Source organism: Gobio gobio (assembly GCF_949357685.1).
Source record: "Gobio gobio genome assembly, chromosome: 22".
Lineage (NCBI taxonomy): Eukaryota > Metazoa > Chordata > Actinopteri > Cypriniformes > Gobionidae > Gobio > Gobio gobio.
The window spans coordinates 3639240-3658165 of NC_137118.1; the positions used below are offsets into that span (position 1 = coordinate 3639240).

Genomic DNA, 18926 nt, shown 5'->3' on the forward strand with positions numbered 1-18926 from the left:
ACACACACACGACGCTCAGAAAGACAGAAGAGAACGCACTGACTGTGAATGTCCTGACTATGACACACACACACACACACACACGACACTCAGAAAGACAGAAGAGAACACACTGACTATGACACACACACACACACACACAGCTCAGAAAGACAGAAGAGAACGCACTGACTATGACACACACACGACACTCAGAAAGACAGAAGAGAACGCACTGACTGAATGTCCTGACTATGACACACACACACAGACACACACACACACACGACGCTCAGAAAGACAGAAGAGAACGCACTGACTGTGAATGTCCTGACTATGACACACAGACACACACACACACACGACACTCAGAAAGACAGAAGAGAACGCGCTGACTGTGAATGTCCTGACTATGACACACACACACACACACACACACACACGACACTCAGAAAGACAGAAGAGAACACACTGACTGTGAATGTCCTGACTATGACACACACACACACACACACACGACACTCAGAAAGACAGAAGAGAACACACTGACTATGACACACACACACACACAGCTCAGAAAGACAGAAGAGAACGCACTGACTATGACACACACACGACACTCAGAAAGACAGAAGAGAACGCACTGACTGAATGTCCTGACTATGACACACACACACACACACACACAGCTCAGAAAGACAGAAGAGAACACACTGACTGTGAATGTCCTGACTATGACACACACACACACACACACACACACGACACTCAGAAAGACAGAAGAGAACGCACTGACTATGACACACACACACACACACACACACACAGCTCAGAAAGACAGAAGAGAACGCACTGACTATGACACACACACACACACAGCTCAGAAAGACAGAAGAGAACGCACTGACTATGACACACACACACACACACACACACAGCTCAGAAAGACAGAAGAGAACGCACTGACTATGACACACACACACACACACACAGCTCAGAAAGACAGAAGAGAACGCGCTGACTGTGAATGTCCTGACTATGACACACACTCACAACGCTCAGAAAGACAGAATATATATATAATCATTAATAATTTGTATTTATTTATAAATTTTCATCCCCCCTCCTCCTTTCTTTTCTCTTTATTTCAGTTGCAGCTCACAAACAAATGTATAGGCGTTGAATCAGAGTGAAAAACTCTTGGAACTGTCCAGTCAGATCTGCAGTGGGATGAAGCCGTGGATAACACACTGATAGGTGTTTGCCCTCACATCTGGTGGAGCGTTCCTCCGTAACTCCATCAGCGTTCCTCCAATGTTCCTTTATTCTTTACAATCCTCTCGGCCGTCCCGCCAAGAAAGCATTCCGATTACAGAACCCTGAGCTCGTCATCGGAAACAATCTCCATAAAATCTGCAATCTCCATAACATGCAGAATGTGTGATCATTCCTGTCAGCGTTTTGAAGCATCATTACTGGCGCGCGTCCAGATTGCCGGGAGTACAGGAAACAATTTGTCACCCACATAAACAACGCATTTTTATGTCAATAGGTAAATTAGCGCGAAGGCATTTGTGCGATGCTGCTTGACTCTGAATGAAGGCCAGCCCTTCTATAATCTGAAAAAGATGCTTCTCTCCGTTTCTTGGATAACATAAAATGTCATTTTCTTCATTCCCTCAAGCGAACGAAGGAAAACATTTTTTTTTAAATTGAAGTTGCTATTTTTAACTAGAAAATAAACAAATTAACTTTACAATTATTTTACTATAAAAGTCGTCAGTTATTGCTATAATTACGTAATTTCCTATTCTAAAAATGGACAGTTATATTATTATTATATAGGTATATCATTTTCTATAATTATAAAAAGATGATATTTTTATGATTATGATGTATTTGTTAGTACGCCGTTAATGTAATGTTTGTAGGAGAGGTGTAAGGTCTTAAGCAAACATTATTCAAGCTATCTTTTTTATTTACCGTCATCCTGCATTTATTTTTGCTTCTCACCCAACTGTGGAGAATTTGTGGTTTCCCGAATTCCTCCGGGGGAGTTTGAATCTGTTTCTCGTTCCAGAGTCTGTTTCACAAAAATACACACCTCTGCCGCCGTTATTCTTCCTCAGCCCCTCCGGTTCGCTCTCGGACCTCCACCCGTCCCCACACAGGAAGCCGTGAGATACGTTCCCTCTCCCTGCCAATGCTCTGCTCCTGGAGGGGGGGTCGGGACGGCCTAATTGGCCCATATTAAGAGCCAAGTTTAAGTCCAATAGAAAAAATGTGCTGCATGAAAAATATTATGACGGTTCTGGGAGATCAGTCTGGCATGCTTGAGCGCAAATAGCCCCCTCTTCTTGTGTCCCGACCGCACGGGCGATCTTTAGCCGTCCTCCAGCACACACCGGCCCCTTGCTCTTGATTAAGGGCTGCGCTTTGACACATGTTTAGAGGAACTCATTTATAAGGGGAAGCACAGTCTAACAAATAGCCTCCTGCTCCAAACAAAAAATGCTTTATTTTTCCCTTCTGGGGGGGGGGGGGGGGGGGGTCTTTTTCCCTGCTATGACGTCTAAACACTTGGCTAGATGGAGCCCATATGCTTTACATATCTACATAACACATGCATACGTTGGTGTTTTGTGGTGTATTTAAAGCTCCTATTTCAAAGATTTTGTTTTTGTGTGTACTAGAATACGCTTTCATGCATGATTGTTTGAAAAAACATTATTTTTCATATATTTTACATTATTTGCACCTCTCATTACGCGTCGTTTTCAATGAAGCCCCTCCTTGTGAAATATGAAATGTGCTGTGATTGGTTAGCTGGCCCAGTGTGTTGTGATTGGCACCGTGTGTTTGGGAAATGTCCCGCCCCAGCCCTTACATAACCGTGAGCTCTAGTACTCATGTGTAAATATTAAGGATGCCGTCAATTTTAAACCAATTCAGACGTAAGATTGTTAACAAACAAGAGGATTGTCCAGATTTCATAGGACGTTCTTATACATTTTAGACACAATATTATACACCATTTAATCATGATAATTGTCAGAAACCTATGCAAATACAAACAGTAATCGATAACAAAAAGTCTCTGTTGTCCCCAGAGTGTGTATGTGAAGTTTTAGCTCAACATACACCACAGATCATTTTTCATAGCATGTTAAAACTGTCATTTTTTGAGCAAAACAAATGTTTTGTGTGTCCCTTTAAATGCAAATGAGCTGCTGCTCCCCGCCCCCTTTCAGGAAGAGGGCGGAGCTTCAAGAGCTCATGTTAGCAGCTCTGATTACCTCACACACACACACACACACACACACACACACACTGAAAATATCAGAAACTGTTCAGCCTTTTATGTTCAAACCGGAGTCGATGATGGAGAGACTCAAGAAGAAGAGACAACATGTAGAATGAGACAGGACGCTTCTGAATGCTTGCTTGATGAATTTATGAGTTAACTATCTTCATTGATTAGCATATTCTGTCATGAAAATCTATAAATCGCTGGTGTGGGAACTGTTGTGAGATGAGCCAGAGAATATCTGAAGATAGAACAGGTGTAGTTTAGTTTAATTACGGTTATAACTTATGTTGTCATCTTGCTTTATGACATGCTATTGTATTTGTGTTGGTTCTGTATTGCAGTAAATGTGAAAGACAGACGACTGTGCTCGACTACAACTCTTCCTCTTCTCAACATGGCCTTTATTGTGTGTTCCTGTGGGCGGGGTTTATGCTAATTTTAGGTTTGTGATGTCACTAACCCGTGAAGAAGCTCGTTGTAGTCCTTTTATTGATTTCTGTAAAAGAAAATATCCCCCTTTGCTCTGAACTTTGAGCGTCGTACCTTTGCAGATGTTGTTTATGCTCATTACACACTAAAGTTGAAAAAGTGAAAAGCATAAATAGGACCCCTTTAAGGTATTTAAAAATAACCAGCTTGTCATTATAATCTGTAATCATATTTAAATGATATTCGTCTGAGAGATGGCGTTCAACGACTGAGGCCGCCATTGGCCGACACGTTCTTGAACGCCGCACTAATGCTTTGCAGATTCATCTGACGGCTGTTTTGAAATGCTATGGTTTTGCTCACAGTAACATTTCATTTGGAACGTCTCTCTCGATTTCACATCTGAAAACTGGATCTAATTACGAGCCAAACGGTCTGAGCGCAAGAAGAATCATTTGGGAAATGATACAGGACACGACACGCTATGGCCAACCATTAGATGTTTGTTTTCAGTGAACTGATGAGGAATTTGGGAGCATGTTTCTTTGCTTATTCTTGGTAATGAAATTCATTGCTGCGGTTGGACAACATTAAAGCTGCTATGTAGTAATGCAGCCTGTCCAGACACACAGGAATCAAACCACAAATCTCTCCACCACACGTTCTGTACGGCTCTGAGTGAATATCCTCACTGCCGTAATGAAGACACTAACCATACGGACAATAGATTACACTGTGTACGCTGTGTATCGTCTACAATTTAAAGAACCTTTTACCAAACATTTCAAACAATGTCAAATTGTTGTCACATGACCTCTTTACAGTGTGTTACATTTCAATGAGTGGCATCCAGTTTTCATCTTAGAACTAAAGCAGCTTCTTTACATTTTAAATACATTTTTTGTGTTAAAAAAGTGCAGTTTTTTTCACAATCAAATGGATAGTCGATTTAAATACATATAATGTAATACCTCCTTAAATAAATATATCAATTTTAATTATTGTACAAAATAACTACTTTTTTAAATTGTGCTTTTTTTCAATGTGGTCTGTAAATGTTTTTAACGTTTTTGTTAGAAACTTGAACACACAAAGGCTGCGTTTATTTGATCAAAAATATAGTAAAACAGTAATAATATGAAATATTATTACAATATAAAATATCTGTTTCTTTTTTCAATATATGTTACAGAATGTGTCAACTTTTGGATGAATAAATCAAAAAAACTTATTTCATAGGGCCCTAAAAAAAAATTATACTTTGAATAAATTGCTGTTAAATTGTAAATGTTTCACGATTTAGATTAATTAGACATGCATAAAAATGTACATTAAAAAATGTAACTGCATGCACTGCACAGAAAAAAACTCTTCCTCAGGATTTTAGTTTTCCTGTACAAATATCTAAACATAAAGATACATTTACTTTAGAAATTAAGTCTTGTTTTCTGAGAAATTGAGTAAAATGAGAAAATCGTGATTTTATGGGATCAGAAAAATCCACTTAATTCAAATGTAAGTAATTTTCATACCCATTGACAGATACTTGTTCTTGTTTTAAGCATAAACTCATTTAAAGCATTAGTTCACTTTACAATTAACATTTCTTGATAATTTCCTCACCCCATCTCATCCAAGATGTTCATGTCTTTCTTTCTTCAGTGGAAAAGAAATGAAGTTTTTTGAGGAAAACATTACAGAATTTTTCTGCACATAATGGACTTCAATGGGAACCAACGGTTGAAGGTCCAAATCAATGCAGTTTCAGAGGAAGGGCTTCAGAGGCTCTGACCAATCCCAGACGAGGAATAGAGTCTGATCTAGACAAACCATCGACCACATTTACAACAAAAATAAACATTAATATACTTTTTAACCTAAATTGCTCACCGTTGGTTCCCATTGAAGTCCATTATGTGGAGAAAAATCCTGGAATGTTTCCTTCAAAAAACTTCATTTCTTTTCCACGGAAGAAAGACAGACATGAACATCTTGGATGAGATGGGGTGAGGAAATTATCAGGAAATGTTCATTTTGAAGTGAGCTAATCCTTTTAATGAGTTTTTGCTTGTATTGAGAACAAGTATCTGTCAATGGGTATGAAAATTACTTACATTTGAATTAAGTGGATTTTTCTGAACCCATAAAATCACAATTTCTTATGTAATTTTTACTTCTCAAGTAAATGTATCTTGAGTTAAGAATCGTTTAGATATTTGCACTGGAAAACAACATCAGAAGCTTCAGCAAAAGTTACTTCCATATTCTAGTGTTTAGGAGCAGAGCTATATTTTCCTAAAATGAATGAAAAAGTAATGGAGATCTGTTGGAAATTGTATTTTCAAACCTGCAGAAACCCTGATTATTTAATAAATATTTGATGCATGATCTTTTTTACGTTAATGCAAGATAACAGTGTTTTTGCATGTGCTACTTTCCTAGCTTTGCAGCTTGTTGGAGCTCTTGTGTGAAGGATGACTAATCCTATACAATTCTTTTACTTTCTAGACGTCATATTTCAGATGATGTATGTCGTCCGACAGCTGTGTGTGTTTTGGGGGGGTGTGAGTGTGTTTGTTTGAGTGCGTGTGTGAGGTTGAGGATCAGAGACTCTGGCGGAGCTCTCCCAGGCTCTCGATGTGTGTAAATGAATTATGAGATGATCCATCAGCAACAAAAAGCTCCACTGACATCAGCATCTTCACACTCTTGAGTTTCTTTCCCATCTCTCGATTCTTAAAGGTGGGAATCGAGAACAGGTTCCATTTTAGAACCGGTTCCAAATTTCCCAAAACCGATGAGAATCTCGGTTCCGCTTATCGGTTCCTGTGTGCGAGACGCTACAGATGAACAGGGAATTTTTGTAAATGACAAGATATCACTGTGAAACTTCTCCAGTTTGTCACTGGCATAAACATAAGAAAAAAATGTATTACAAGTTTTGTGTTAATTAATGTTTTAATATGCAAATGAGGCCATATATACTTAAATATACACTCATTTGCATACATTTCCAAAAACAAAATCTGGAAATTGGAAAGGACCAGGTTTAAAATTCTTGACATAATAGATGATTATGATCTTATTTGTGCTTTAGTAAATTAGAGAATACTGACAATAGCCTTAAAAAAATCTATTTCCGCCATGTTTTTTTGGAGTAAAAGGACCTATAACTCAGGATAGGAATGATATATCAACAAATCCCTCTGGAAAAGCCTTCAAATTATAGTTCAGTATAAGACTAGTGCTCCTGAATAATCTGAGTGTGAGAAAAAACTGAGAAAGAAAACGATTTATATTGAATAATTGCTTACAATTCTATGAAACCCCCAACCTACAAACTAAATATACATTCAGTTCATTAATATCAGTAGTGTATAATATTTAAAACACATGGAAATTGATAAATTAATAAATTATTAATAGCAATAGCCTTAAGCTGAAGAGAACTACCTTAACAAACACACACAACAGTCACACACACTGCAGACGAGCTGTCCCTGTTTGTGTGTGTCCATCTATAACTATTTGAATGTAATTCTGACGGGTTTCATCGTCTAATCTGTTGTTGTTTACTTTCTTTTTACCGGCTCTTGCTTCCTGGTCTTTTCTGTGAGTGTTTATGAGCTGATTTCGGCGTTGTCTGCAGTATTTTCTCTCAGCCGGAGAATACACAAGGAAGCAGCAGCGCGCAGGGCTTAAAAACGGAAAAAAATATCAATCGGTTCACTCCGAGCAGAATCGATATTATAGCGTTTCCGTTTTTGCGTTCCTCAATAAACATTACTGTTCCGAAAACGGTTTGATTCGAAAAAATATCGGTTAATAACGTAATTTTAATTTAGCCTATACTTTAAACAAATATGTATAAATAGACTTATTTTCACTCAATAATAATATAACGCATGGTAATTAAACTTGAATATTTATTTCATAACATTTTTAAAACCAGAAATACATGCATTAATTACAAAGCATAAACAGCGGACCTGTTTTAATGGAGCGTTAGACAATCAAAAGTGGCCTCTTATGCCTAATTCTTTTCAGAAGAGTGATAACATTCTTTGTAACGTTACATAACTTTTTTTCAACACGACTTGTTTTAAAAAATGTATGAATAAAGAATAAATAAACTGGATAACCATTAATGCACCGTCAACTGCAAATTTCAAAGCAAACACTGCAACACGTCCTTGAATCACATAATCAAATTCAGTCAGCTAATAAAGTTTGATCATTTAATGCAATATAACATACCATTTAATACGAAGCATCAACCGTCTATAGAAAACATTGAGCTGTCCTGTATTGGCAATCTGAAAGACTATAGGAAAAATGTTTGATAGATGATAGCCTACTTGGATAGGCTTAAACGGACTCCATAAACTAGCCTAAATCAGACTATTTGAGCTTAAAGTCCGAACTGCTTATTTAAACGTTCGAAAAGAATGTCCTCCAATACCTGCGCTTTCATTGTAGACCTCAGCGGGGAAAGAAATGCACTTGAGGCATGAAAATGCGCGCTCTATACTGACGGTAGATTCATAGATGATGGTGCGCGGGCATTTCACTCACGCTTGATCCATCAATTGGTCACTGCCAAATAAAAATAGTAAAGAGAACGATAAAATAACGTTGTTAACCGGTTAATGGTCATTTCAAATTAACGTTTCGGTTCAGAACGATTCAAATTGATTTTGATTTTGTTTTCGTTTTTGTTCCTCTTAAAATTTCGTTCGTTTCCGGTTTTCGTTTTCGTTCCTTGCACCGGTTCAGAGCCCTGGCAGCGCGTATCACGCAGTGAGAAATTCACTTCGACCAATCGGCTGCAAACTTTCGCGGTTGGTTAGTTCTACAAAGGAAATGGCCATATTTGGATTAGACAGCGCTGTGTGTGAGACTGAGAGCTTTATAATGATACCAGAAGCATGACATGTTTCTGTGAATGGAGACAGCACGGAAGCGTTAGAATGATCAATTTTGATGATTTCAGGTAGAAATCTAAAGGCGCAAGTTGACACAAATATAATGAAATAACCACCTTAATGTGTAATAATGAAAAAAAGAAAACATTTGACATGAAAGCTTACATGTTAAAGGAGAAAAATGGCCCAAAATCTCAAAATGATGCTTTCACCTGCCGTGTCTCGCCTTAATGTGATTTTAAAACATTTAAGATCAAAAGATTTGTGTTCAGATATTCAGCTACAATGAAATGTTTTGCAATAAGAATAAATGTGAATGCTATCTTTTTTTTTACCTTATTGGAATCGATAAGCAGAATCGGAATTTCAAACGATACTAGGGATGCAACAATACAGTTCGTCCACGGTTCAATACATACCTCGGTTTTTAACCACGGTTTTCGGTTCGGTTCTGATGGCTTGTCACATCAGTTTTTTGCTATTCTATTTTTAAGCGTCAGGAACAGCAAGAGGATAAGGAGAAACAAGACTATTTTTTATTGCAATACTGTTTCTTTATTTTACTTAAAAGAATTGAAAAACCTTACTTAAACTTAAAACTTTACTTTAAAAAAAACCTTGTACACATTCCTGTATTGTAAAACATAATATAAATATACATAAAGATTTACACTGGCAGCTCAGAGCTGTACAGCAGCATTTAAGTATGAAATTGAATGAATAAATGTAAAAATAAAACACTACATAGACTTCACTATAAAATATACACTGATTCTTATTAAAGCTACTGTATTAAAGTTTTTCAGTCAAGAGCAGTGAGTGATTTTCTCTTTGTCTTTTGTTGTTGTATTAACATTAAAGGTATATTTCACTCAAAACTGAAAATTCTGTCATCGAGAAATGAATACAGGTTTGGAACAATATTAGAGTGAGTAAATAATGACATCATTTAGAGGTGAACTGTCCCTTTAAGGACCGCATGTTCACTATAGACTGCGCTGCTGTCAATTTAGAGGTCTTTCAATAATAATAATCTAATATACAGACACGCCGATTTTTCTTTCACTCTAGACATAACCGACGTTGTTTATGTTAATCTTGTGTGTATTTGACAGTATTAGCGCAGTAAGACGACTCAGTCCAGTAATCATGTGTTGGACATGCGTTTAGTGCGCGCGCTCGGAAAAGCGCATGTGCATAAGCACATGAATGAAATGTTTAACCGGCAAGGCTTTAAAACGCATGCAAATAATGAACCGTGATTGTGAATAACTAGTGCTCCGTGAGTATAACTCTACCACTAATGTGTGATGTGAATGTATGTTGCGTTGTTCAGTATATTGGGATGGAGGCAAATGATAGAATTTGTAGAAATTGAAATTAAATTCCAAAGTGGGTATTGAACCGTGATTGCCGTACCGAACGGTTCAATATTATATTGAGAATTGTGGCATCCCTAAACGATACCCAACCCTAGGATTGGGCATTTTTCCTTACCACATTTTTTTGTATTCGTTGTTTAATCATTTTAATTGAACCCGAATCAGAAAATGTCTTGCGCCTAATGCTAACCGTGTGCCTCTGTTTGTGTTGTTCTCTCCCAGTGACAGGCACCACATCTCCATGTCCATCCCCGTCCCTCTGAAGTCTCATCTCAGTGTTTCCGCCGCATCCGAAGTGGGATTCCCGGCCCTCTCCAGTTCCCCAGAACGGGACGATCAGAAGCGGTCCGGCTCCGATGCGGATAAGCAGAAATACCGAACCCCTCCGCCCAGTTACAACACCACTATGGCTCAAGCTGATCCCATGACCACTCCGGAGATTCCCTCAGCGCCGTCCACAGTGGAAGTAGGTAAGACTGGAGAGGCCGAGGCGATTACGGAGAAACCTCTGGATGTACCTACAGACATAGCCAGTACTTTAGTGTGTGACTCCGCCCCTCAGCACCCGGGGGCCATGAATGGCTCAGCCATGCCCAGCGTGGGAATGGGATTGGGCATCGCGAGCGGAGGTGAGCTGTGCTGCTCCGTGGAGCAGGCGGAGGAGATTATGGGCACTGAAGCCACAGGGCTGGGATTGGGACTGGGATTAGGGCTGGGGTTGGGAGGCGGCGCCAGACTGGACGATTACCCATGCATCCCGGTGGAGCACGCCATTGCGGTGGAGTGTGACGAGCAGGTTTTGGGAGAGTTCGACGCCGCCGGGATCGAGGAGGTTTCGCGGCGCATCTATGCACTAGAGAACATGTCCAGCTTCCGACGGCCTCGGAAGAACTCGGAAAAATAACTGGGATATACAGGACGTGGCCGAGCGGGACAGCTGGTGACATAAGGCTGAGCCTGCGTAATATTTCACCCTGACTGCAACAAGTATAGACATATATTAATATTGTTATAATAATGATTAATATTATTAGGAAATATCTGGAATATTGACCAATTTGCACTTCTCAAAGCGTTTCTATAATCCTTTAAAGTGAAATAAAGAGAATGTTTGTGGTTGAAATGCGTGCTGGATGTCTTTCTGGGTGTATGGATGTGGTGGGATAGTTCACCCAAAAAAACGTTTAATCATAATTTATTCACCGTCATGTCTTTCCAAACACGTGTGACTTTCATTCCCCGGTGGAAGATATTTAGAAGAACTGCTTTGGGACATATAATAAAAGTCAGCTGTTGGTGTTTTGGACCCAGTGTTTGAGTTTTCAGCCATGAATATAATGTAATTCTACTGTTGTTCTGTACAGTAAAATAATAATTAGATATACATATTTTTTTTCCCCCACAAGTCATGTGCCGTAATTAAGTACACTTTTTTTTTTTTTTGTTCCATAATATTTTTACCATAGTAATATATTTCTTTATTTTTTTTTTTTTTTGTACACTTTAATTGAATTAAATAAAAAAATTTAATAACAATAATATGTATTATTATATATTCATTTTAAATGGGTCCCGAAACAACAGTGTGATTGTGGCCTGAGGCTACTGAAGTAGAGATTAAAAATAATATTATATATATATATATATATATATATTAGTGCTGTCAAACAATGAATCGCTTCCAAAATAAAAGTTTGTGTTTACATAATATATGTGTGTGTAGTGTGTATAATTGATGTATATATAAATGCACAAACATGCATGTATATATTTAAGAAATATTTGCATTTATATACAGTATTTATATTTATATAATTTATATTATATATAAATATGAACCTTTTATATATAAATTAAAAAATTTCTTAAATATATATACATGCATGTGTGTGTATTTATATATACACATCATAATTATACACACTACACACACATATATTATGTGAACAACAATGTTTATTATCGTTTGACAGCCCTAATATATATACATATATCCTTTTACAGACATATCAACCGTACAGTCACGCATACTTTAGGAAAATTATGGCGAAGAGGTGTTTCTGTATTTCTCTTATATTTTGCCATATTTTTATTGTTTAGAGACTCCACCCCACTAACTACAACATTATTTTGTGTTCCAAAGAAGAAAAAGTAATGCCGGTGTGGAACAACATGATGGTGATTTAAATGATTTTCGGGGGAACTATCCCTTTAAACGCCACGCAGTGTTACAGTGGGAGCGAAGCCTGAAGTTCACAATGGCTGATGGTCAGGGTGGGCGGAAAGGGCGAGGAATGTCTGTGTGCCAATGACACCCTTTCATGCTGCACACCCGAGTCCTGCGTCCAGACGATGAAAAACATGTGCAAATCTTACTTTTCTTCTGATTTATTCACCCAGAATTATAACATCCTGCCGGCTGTGCTTCACACACAGTTTGATGCCGTGTCAACACTGGATGTGAGTGGCACATCACCAGATTCACCACCGAACAAAACCAACAAATCTGTCTACACTTGAAGTGTTCATGTTGCGTTGTTGACCGCCTGTTTCTATTTTTGCACCCAATTCACACATTTTTTTGTTCTCTAAAAACATCTTTTCCTACTGGCTTTTTGCACGTGTGCTGCACAGCCACTGAAATTGAATCGGAAAAAAATGTATTTAATACAGGGTTTCCGCTGGGTCTTAAAAAGTCAAAAAAAAGTCTAGAATTTAAAAAGTCTTAAATTCGTGGAATTATTCTGTTCTAGTTGAAATTGTTGAAAATCAACAATGCATTTTTTGAGGTCCTGCTTAATTCGTAATTTCTCCACAAAATAATGTCAAGAAACCAAAATAAACAAGATTTATGCATTTGGTTTGTTCTATTGTCATGTGTGACTATTGTGCATCTAATATAATTCATAATATCGTAAATGTGGTATCCTAATTATGCAGATTTCTGGAAATTACCACCACAAATTCAGTCATTTTGATTTCAAAAATCACAAAAAACAGCGAAATCCTGGTGGGATTGAGCTATGGGGAAGTGTAAGTTTATCGATACAAGTTTATCGATTTGTTCAATTTGAATAATTTTAATTTACTTTTCAAGTAATTTCGTGACTGCATTTCCTTTAAATAGGTCTTAAATTTAATTTATAATGGTCTTTAAAAGGTCTTAAAAAGTCTTAAATTTGACTTGGTGAAACCTGCAGAAACCCTGTAATAAATAAATCATCTTTTGTTTTTTAACCATATAAATATACGCAGTTTTAACGATATATATATACAATTGTTTTGCTGTCCTAAAATAACCTGGCATACCTCTGAAAACGTGCGACAAAAGTCACTTCCAGTATTGACATGGTGTAAAAGATCTAGATCACCGCAAAACCTTTAGGGTTGCGAGGTCTTTATTCCAAAACAAACTTTTTCCTTGAAGGTGCTTTAATGTCAATGATCTTTCCCACTGTATACAGTTATTCAGCTACCGGAAAAACCAAAATGCAAATGATGTGCACTGCATACTGTCCAAGAGGAGCAGGATGGCCGTTCCTCTGCATTTACTGCAGTTCTTTCTTCTTTTGTCTTGATTGTGGCATTAATCCTCAGTTTCGTGCAATGTAATTTCCTCTAAAAACAATATTCATCCATCTGCACAACTTTCAAAAGCCATTTTGTGTGTGTGTGTGTGTTTTTCCCTAAGCAGTATTCTTCTATTTATATTTTGGTGAGCTTTACTCTAATCTGCTTTTCAAGAGTCTGATCCTCTTCCATAAGAATCACATCATGAATGTAACAAACACTCTTAAGAAAGGACTCAGTTGTCAGGAAGGACTAGTAATGGTTGACTTTCACATCATTTCACCCTGGCCTGAAACCCTTGTTTGATTTCCTGTCTCTTGAATGACTGTTGATACATAATCTATTTAAGACAAATACAAAAAAAAAATTGTTTCCATAAATTGCTGTGACACTGTATATATACTTTTGTATGAAAGGTGTTTTATTAAAGACCAGTTAAATGATATGACTGAGCAGTTTTTCCTTCTTTTTGTCTTTGCAGTGTGTATGGCAGGAACTTTAAGGGATAGTTCACCCAAAAATGATTTTTTTATGTTTATCTGCTTACCCCCAGGGCTTCCAAGATGTAGGTGTGTTTGTTTCTTCAGTAGAACACAAATTACGTTTTTTAACTCCAACCGTTGCAGTGTGATAGTCGTATAATGATGTCAATGGGGATATTTTAGAGTATGAGAGCAATGAAAGTAAAAACACACAGACATACGAATCCTTATTAAACCATGCGGCTCGTGGCGACACATTGATGTCTTAAGACACGAAACCATCGGTTTCTGCGAGAAACCCAACTGTGTTTGTTATTTTTTCACGTCTTATCAGACGAATGTCATCTAGTATTCCCAGCGCCATAACTTCCAGTGAATAAGGTCAAAATACTGGCGCAATCAAAAATATATATACGTAGATGCCTCATTCGACCGATCCGCGCAGGCACTAATGAGGAATCTATGTATATATCTATGATTGCGCCGGTGTTTTGACTTTATTCGCCGGAAGTGATGGCGTGGCTGATGCAGTGCCATAGAAAAAAATTTAATAAAATTTTAAATATGGATATTTTTCATACACAAACGCATCGATTCGCTTCAGAAGGCCTTTATTAACACCCCGGAGCCGCGTGGAGCACGTTATTTGATAGACAGATGCATTTTTTATGGACTTCAAAAACTATTACTTCCATTATAAAGCTTGGATTAGCCTGAACATTTTAATATAATTCAGATTTTATTAGTCTCAAAGAAGAATGTCATATACACCTCGGATGACTTTAGGGTGAGTAAATCATAGGCTAATTTTCATTTTTGGGTGAACTATCCCTTTAAGAGAGTTGTGTATAAACAGATGCCGACAAACTATTATGCACCATTTTACAAGATGTAATATGAGTCTCAGGCGTCCCCGGAATGTGTCTGTGAAGTTTCATCTCAAAACACCCCACAGATCATATTGTAAATGCCCATTTTTGAGTGGAAGGAAAAACATGCTGTTTTCGTGCATGTGTCTTTAAATGCAAATGAGCTGCAGCTCCGCCCCCTTGTCTAGAATAGGGCGGAGCCTGTACAGCTTGTGCCTCTGATACAAAAACTAAAACATCTGTTTGGTTTTGATGATCATCTCTATCGCGGTCATGTTCACGTAACACTGCAGTTCTTCATCATCATGAGAGTTTATGATCTGCATGCATGATATATGTTTTTTTGAGCGCACACACACATCCGAAGCACGCGCACAGAAAGCTGTGTGTCAGACGGAGCGTCCCGTGAGTATTAAACTAAGTTGTCTTTCACGTCTTATTGCGCTTAAACTGTCAAACACACACAAGGTTATGTCAAAACACACACGGCTCACAGAAACACAGTCGGTTATGTCTGTGAACGTATAGAAACCACATGTGTTTATATTAGATCTGTGTATTAAAGTGACATCAGCGTAATATACAGTACCTATAGCTATATCTGCTGTTAATATGAATTAAACAACAACAGACAAACAGAAAATCACTCACTGCTCTCGACTGAATAACTTTAGTAGCTTTAATAAGAACACATTTCTTATTTGAATCCTCTGGCGAGGAAACAAACATGGCGGACTGTGTACATCTCACTGAGAGGCAGGGCGGAGTCCGTCAGCAGTTGTGGGCGGGGCCTGTGCTATGTGACATCACAAGCTAGAAATCTGCAAACGGCTTGTTCTGAGACATTTCTTTATGATTTATGGGGATTAAAAAAAAGAGGGAGTGGGTGGATTTTTACTACACTCTAAATTTTTACTACACTCTAGCAATTGGGTTGTTTTAACCTAGTGAATGGGTTGTTTTAACCCAGCGGTTGGGATAAAGGTTTGCTTAAAACAACCCAATCGCTGGGTTAGTCCATTTTCAACCCAACTTGGGTTGTTTTTAACCCAGCATTGTTTAGAGTGTATGTAAGATAATAGGTCCCGTTTAATATATTTAAAGTGCCCCTATTATGGATTTTCGAAAATGACCTTTCACGTAGTGTGTAACATATTTCTAAGTGAATTCAAACATCCTGCAAAGTTTTAAAACTGAAAGTGCACCGTATTAAAAGTTATTGTCTCTAAAGTAAGAGTCGACTCTGAGTCAATTAAACGAATCCCAAGTCATTTGGTTGTGAAGTCAAGACGAAACATTAGCATTTTGCCTGCATTTTCAGCCTCGCTTGGCATTTTGATACAGTTCCCACACGCGCACCTAAATAAATTCGGCAATGAATTCGTCTGTGACGCGTTACACTGAACTAACAAATGGCAACAGACAGCGAGATTAATCAGATTACAGCACGTCACTTCTCAGACATTTTAGAAGACAAGTTTGTCTTTTCATCCTGAAATGCGAGGATCAAAATAATTAGGGACCACAGTTTCCGCAAATCCCTTCACTCGATTGGGATGTTCTCTTTTATTGTGGACGACAAGGGCAGGGACTGTAACATCAAGCATATTAAACAAAAATTCTTCAAAAAGAGCACAAACAATGGCCTTCTCAGCTGCCATAGCTGCAACTCTTGCGTCATCAGAACAGGGTGTTCAATGCATAGACATACACTCACCTAAAGGATTATTAGGAACACATACTAATACTGTGTTTGACCCCCTTTCACCTTCAGAACTGCCTTAATTCTACGTGGCATTGATTCAACAAGGTGCTGAAAGCATTCTTTAGAAATGTTGGCCCATATTGATAGGAGAGCATCTTGCAGTTGATGGAGATTTGTGGGATGCACATCCAGGGCACGAAGCTCACGTTCCACCACATCCCAAAGATGCTCTATTGGGTTGAGATCTGGGGACTCTGGGGGCCATTTTAGTCCAGTGAACTCATTATCATGTTCAAGAAACCAATTTGAAATGATTGGAGCTTTGTGACGGTGCATTATCCTGCTGGAAGTAGCCATCAGAGGATGAGGACATGGTGGTCATAAAGGGATGGACATGGTCAGAAACAATGCTCAGGTAGGCCGTGGCATTTAAACGATGCCCAATTGGCACTAAGGGGCCTAAAGTGTGCCAAGAAAACATCCCCCACACCATTACACCACCACCACCAGCCTGCACAGTGGTAACAAGGCATGATGGATCCATGTTCTCATTCTGTTAACGCCAAATTCTGACTCTACCATCTGAATGTCTCAACAGAAATCGAGACTCATCAGACCAGGCAACATTTTTCCAGTCTTCAACTGTCCAATTTTAGTGAGCTTGTGCAAATTGTAGCCTCTTTTTCCTATTTGTAGTGGAGATGAGTGGTACCCGGTGGGGTCTTCTGCTGTTGTAGCCCATCCGCCTCAAGGTTGTGTGTGTTGTGGCTTCACAAATGCTTTGCTGCAAACCTCGGTTGTAACGAGTGGTTATTTCAGTCAAATTTGCTCTTTTATCAGCTTGAATCAGTCGGCCCATTCTCCTCTGACCTCGAGCATCAACAAGGCATTTTCTCCCACAGGACTGCCGCATACTGGATGTTTTTCCCTTTTCACACCATTCTTTGTAAACCCTAGAAATGGTTGTGCATGAAAATCCCAGTAACTGAGCAGATTGTGAAATACTCAGACTGGCCCGTCTGGCACCAACAACCATGCCACGCTCAAAATTGCTTAAATCTCCTTTCTTTCCCATTCTGACGTTCAGTTTGGAGTTCAGGAGATTGTCTTGACCAGGACCACACCCCTAAATGCATTGAAGCAACTGCCATGTGATTGGTTGATTAGATAATTGCATTAATGAGAAATTGAACAGGTGTTCCTAATAATCCTTTAGGTGAGTGTGTATATACGTAGATGCCCCATTCGATCTCTCCAGGCACGTCAATGCGCCGCCATTTTAGAACGGTCAACACACATCAACACTTCAGAGGCTGTCAATCATCACTCGCATAAAAAACAACAGCCTCTGTAAAGCCCAGCGCGATTTAAATTCCCGAAGAAATTGGATCACATTTCACAGCTGAAAATGTGTTGGTTTGTGTTTTCATATTTTAAATAAATGTATAATAATTTATCATTTTGACTCATAATTTATCATTTTCCCTGTTCTTAAAAATGGTTTAAAAATGTGATGTTGATAATTTTATGACGTTTTTTAAGCTTTCAGATAATACCTATGATGATTACTTAAAACATGGGTTGAATAAATAGGCTATATTGATGTTTATTAAACACATTACTAGCTAAGTTATTACTATTTTTATCATCTATTTACTTTGATGGCTGACTGGTTGATGGTTTATGATTTCTTTCCAATGAACTTGTTTATAATGAGTTCACTGCGTTCATTAAAAGCTGAGCAATGTGTCTGTATGGTTCTCTGATGTTCAATATTAATGATATTAAGAAAATGTAAAGATCTTTAAGCAATATTTTTTAGAATATGCAGAATTATCTACCATTAATGATAAACGAAATCCTAACAGTCTATTGCTGACATTGCAGTCTGTTGATGTATAGATATTAATTTCATACATGATTGTGTATAACTACGGTTACAGACGCACAGGCAATATTTGAATATTCTCAAAACGCGTTCACGCTTTGACCGTTCGAAAATGGCGGACGGCTAACGTATAGCGACCCATAGAAACAGTCGCTAATGGGGCATCTACGTATACATATCTATGGTTCAATGCACTACCGTTTCCGTTTAAAAAACGTTTTTGCAATTTTTTTCGGGGCTGAACGCAGTTCTTCATTCGCCGCTAACTCAGTTAGCCGGATTTGATTGTTGACGTTTTGGCATGATCTTGGATTGTTTGGTTCTTCGACGCTCATCCTGGACTTGCTGTCATAGCAACAGGTCCGTAATCTTAAACCTGCTCATGAG

General features: G+C 38.2%; 1 protein-coding gene across 1 annotated transcript in view; it reads left to right on the forward strand.

Moving 5' to 3' along the window:
- Positions 1-11145, forward strand: part of uvrag (UV radiation resistance associated gene) — a 240914-nt gene extending 229769 nt beyond the window's left edge. The window contains exon 15 of the mRNA XM_079804580.1: positions 10248-11145. Within this exon, the coding sequence (XP_079660706.1) occupies positions 10248-10929 (682 nt within the window). The 3' untranslated portion in view covers positions 10930-11145. The remainder of the gene's footprint in view (positions 1-10247) is intronic.
- Positions 11146-18926: the final 7781 nt, after the last annotated feature.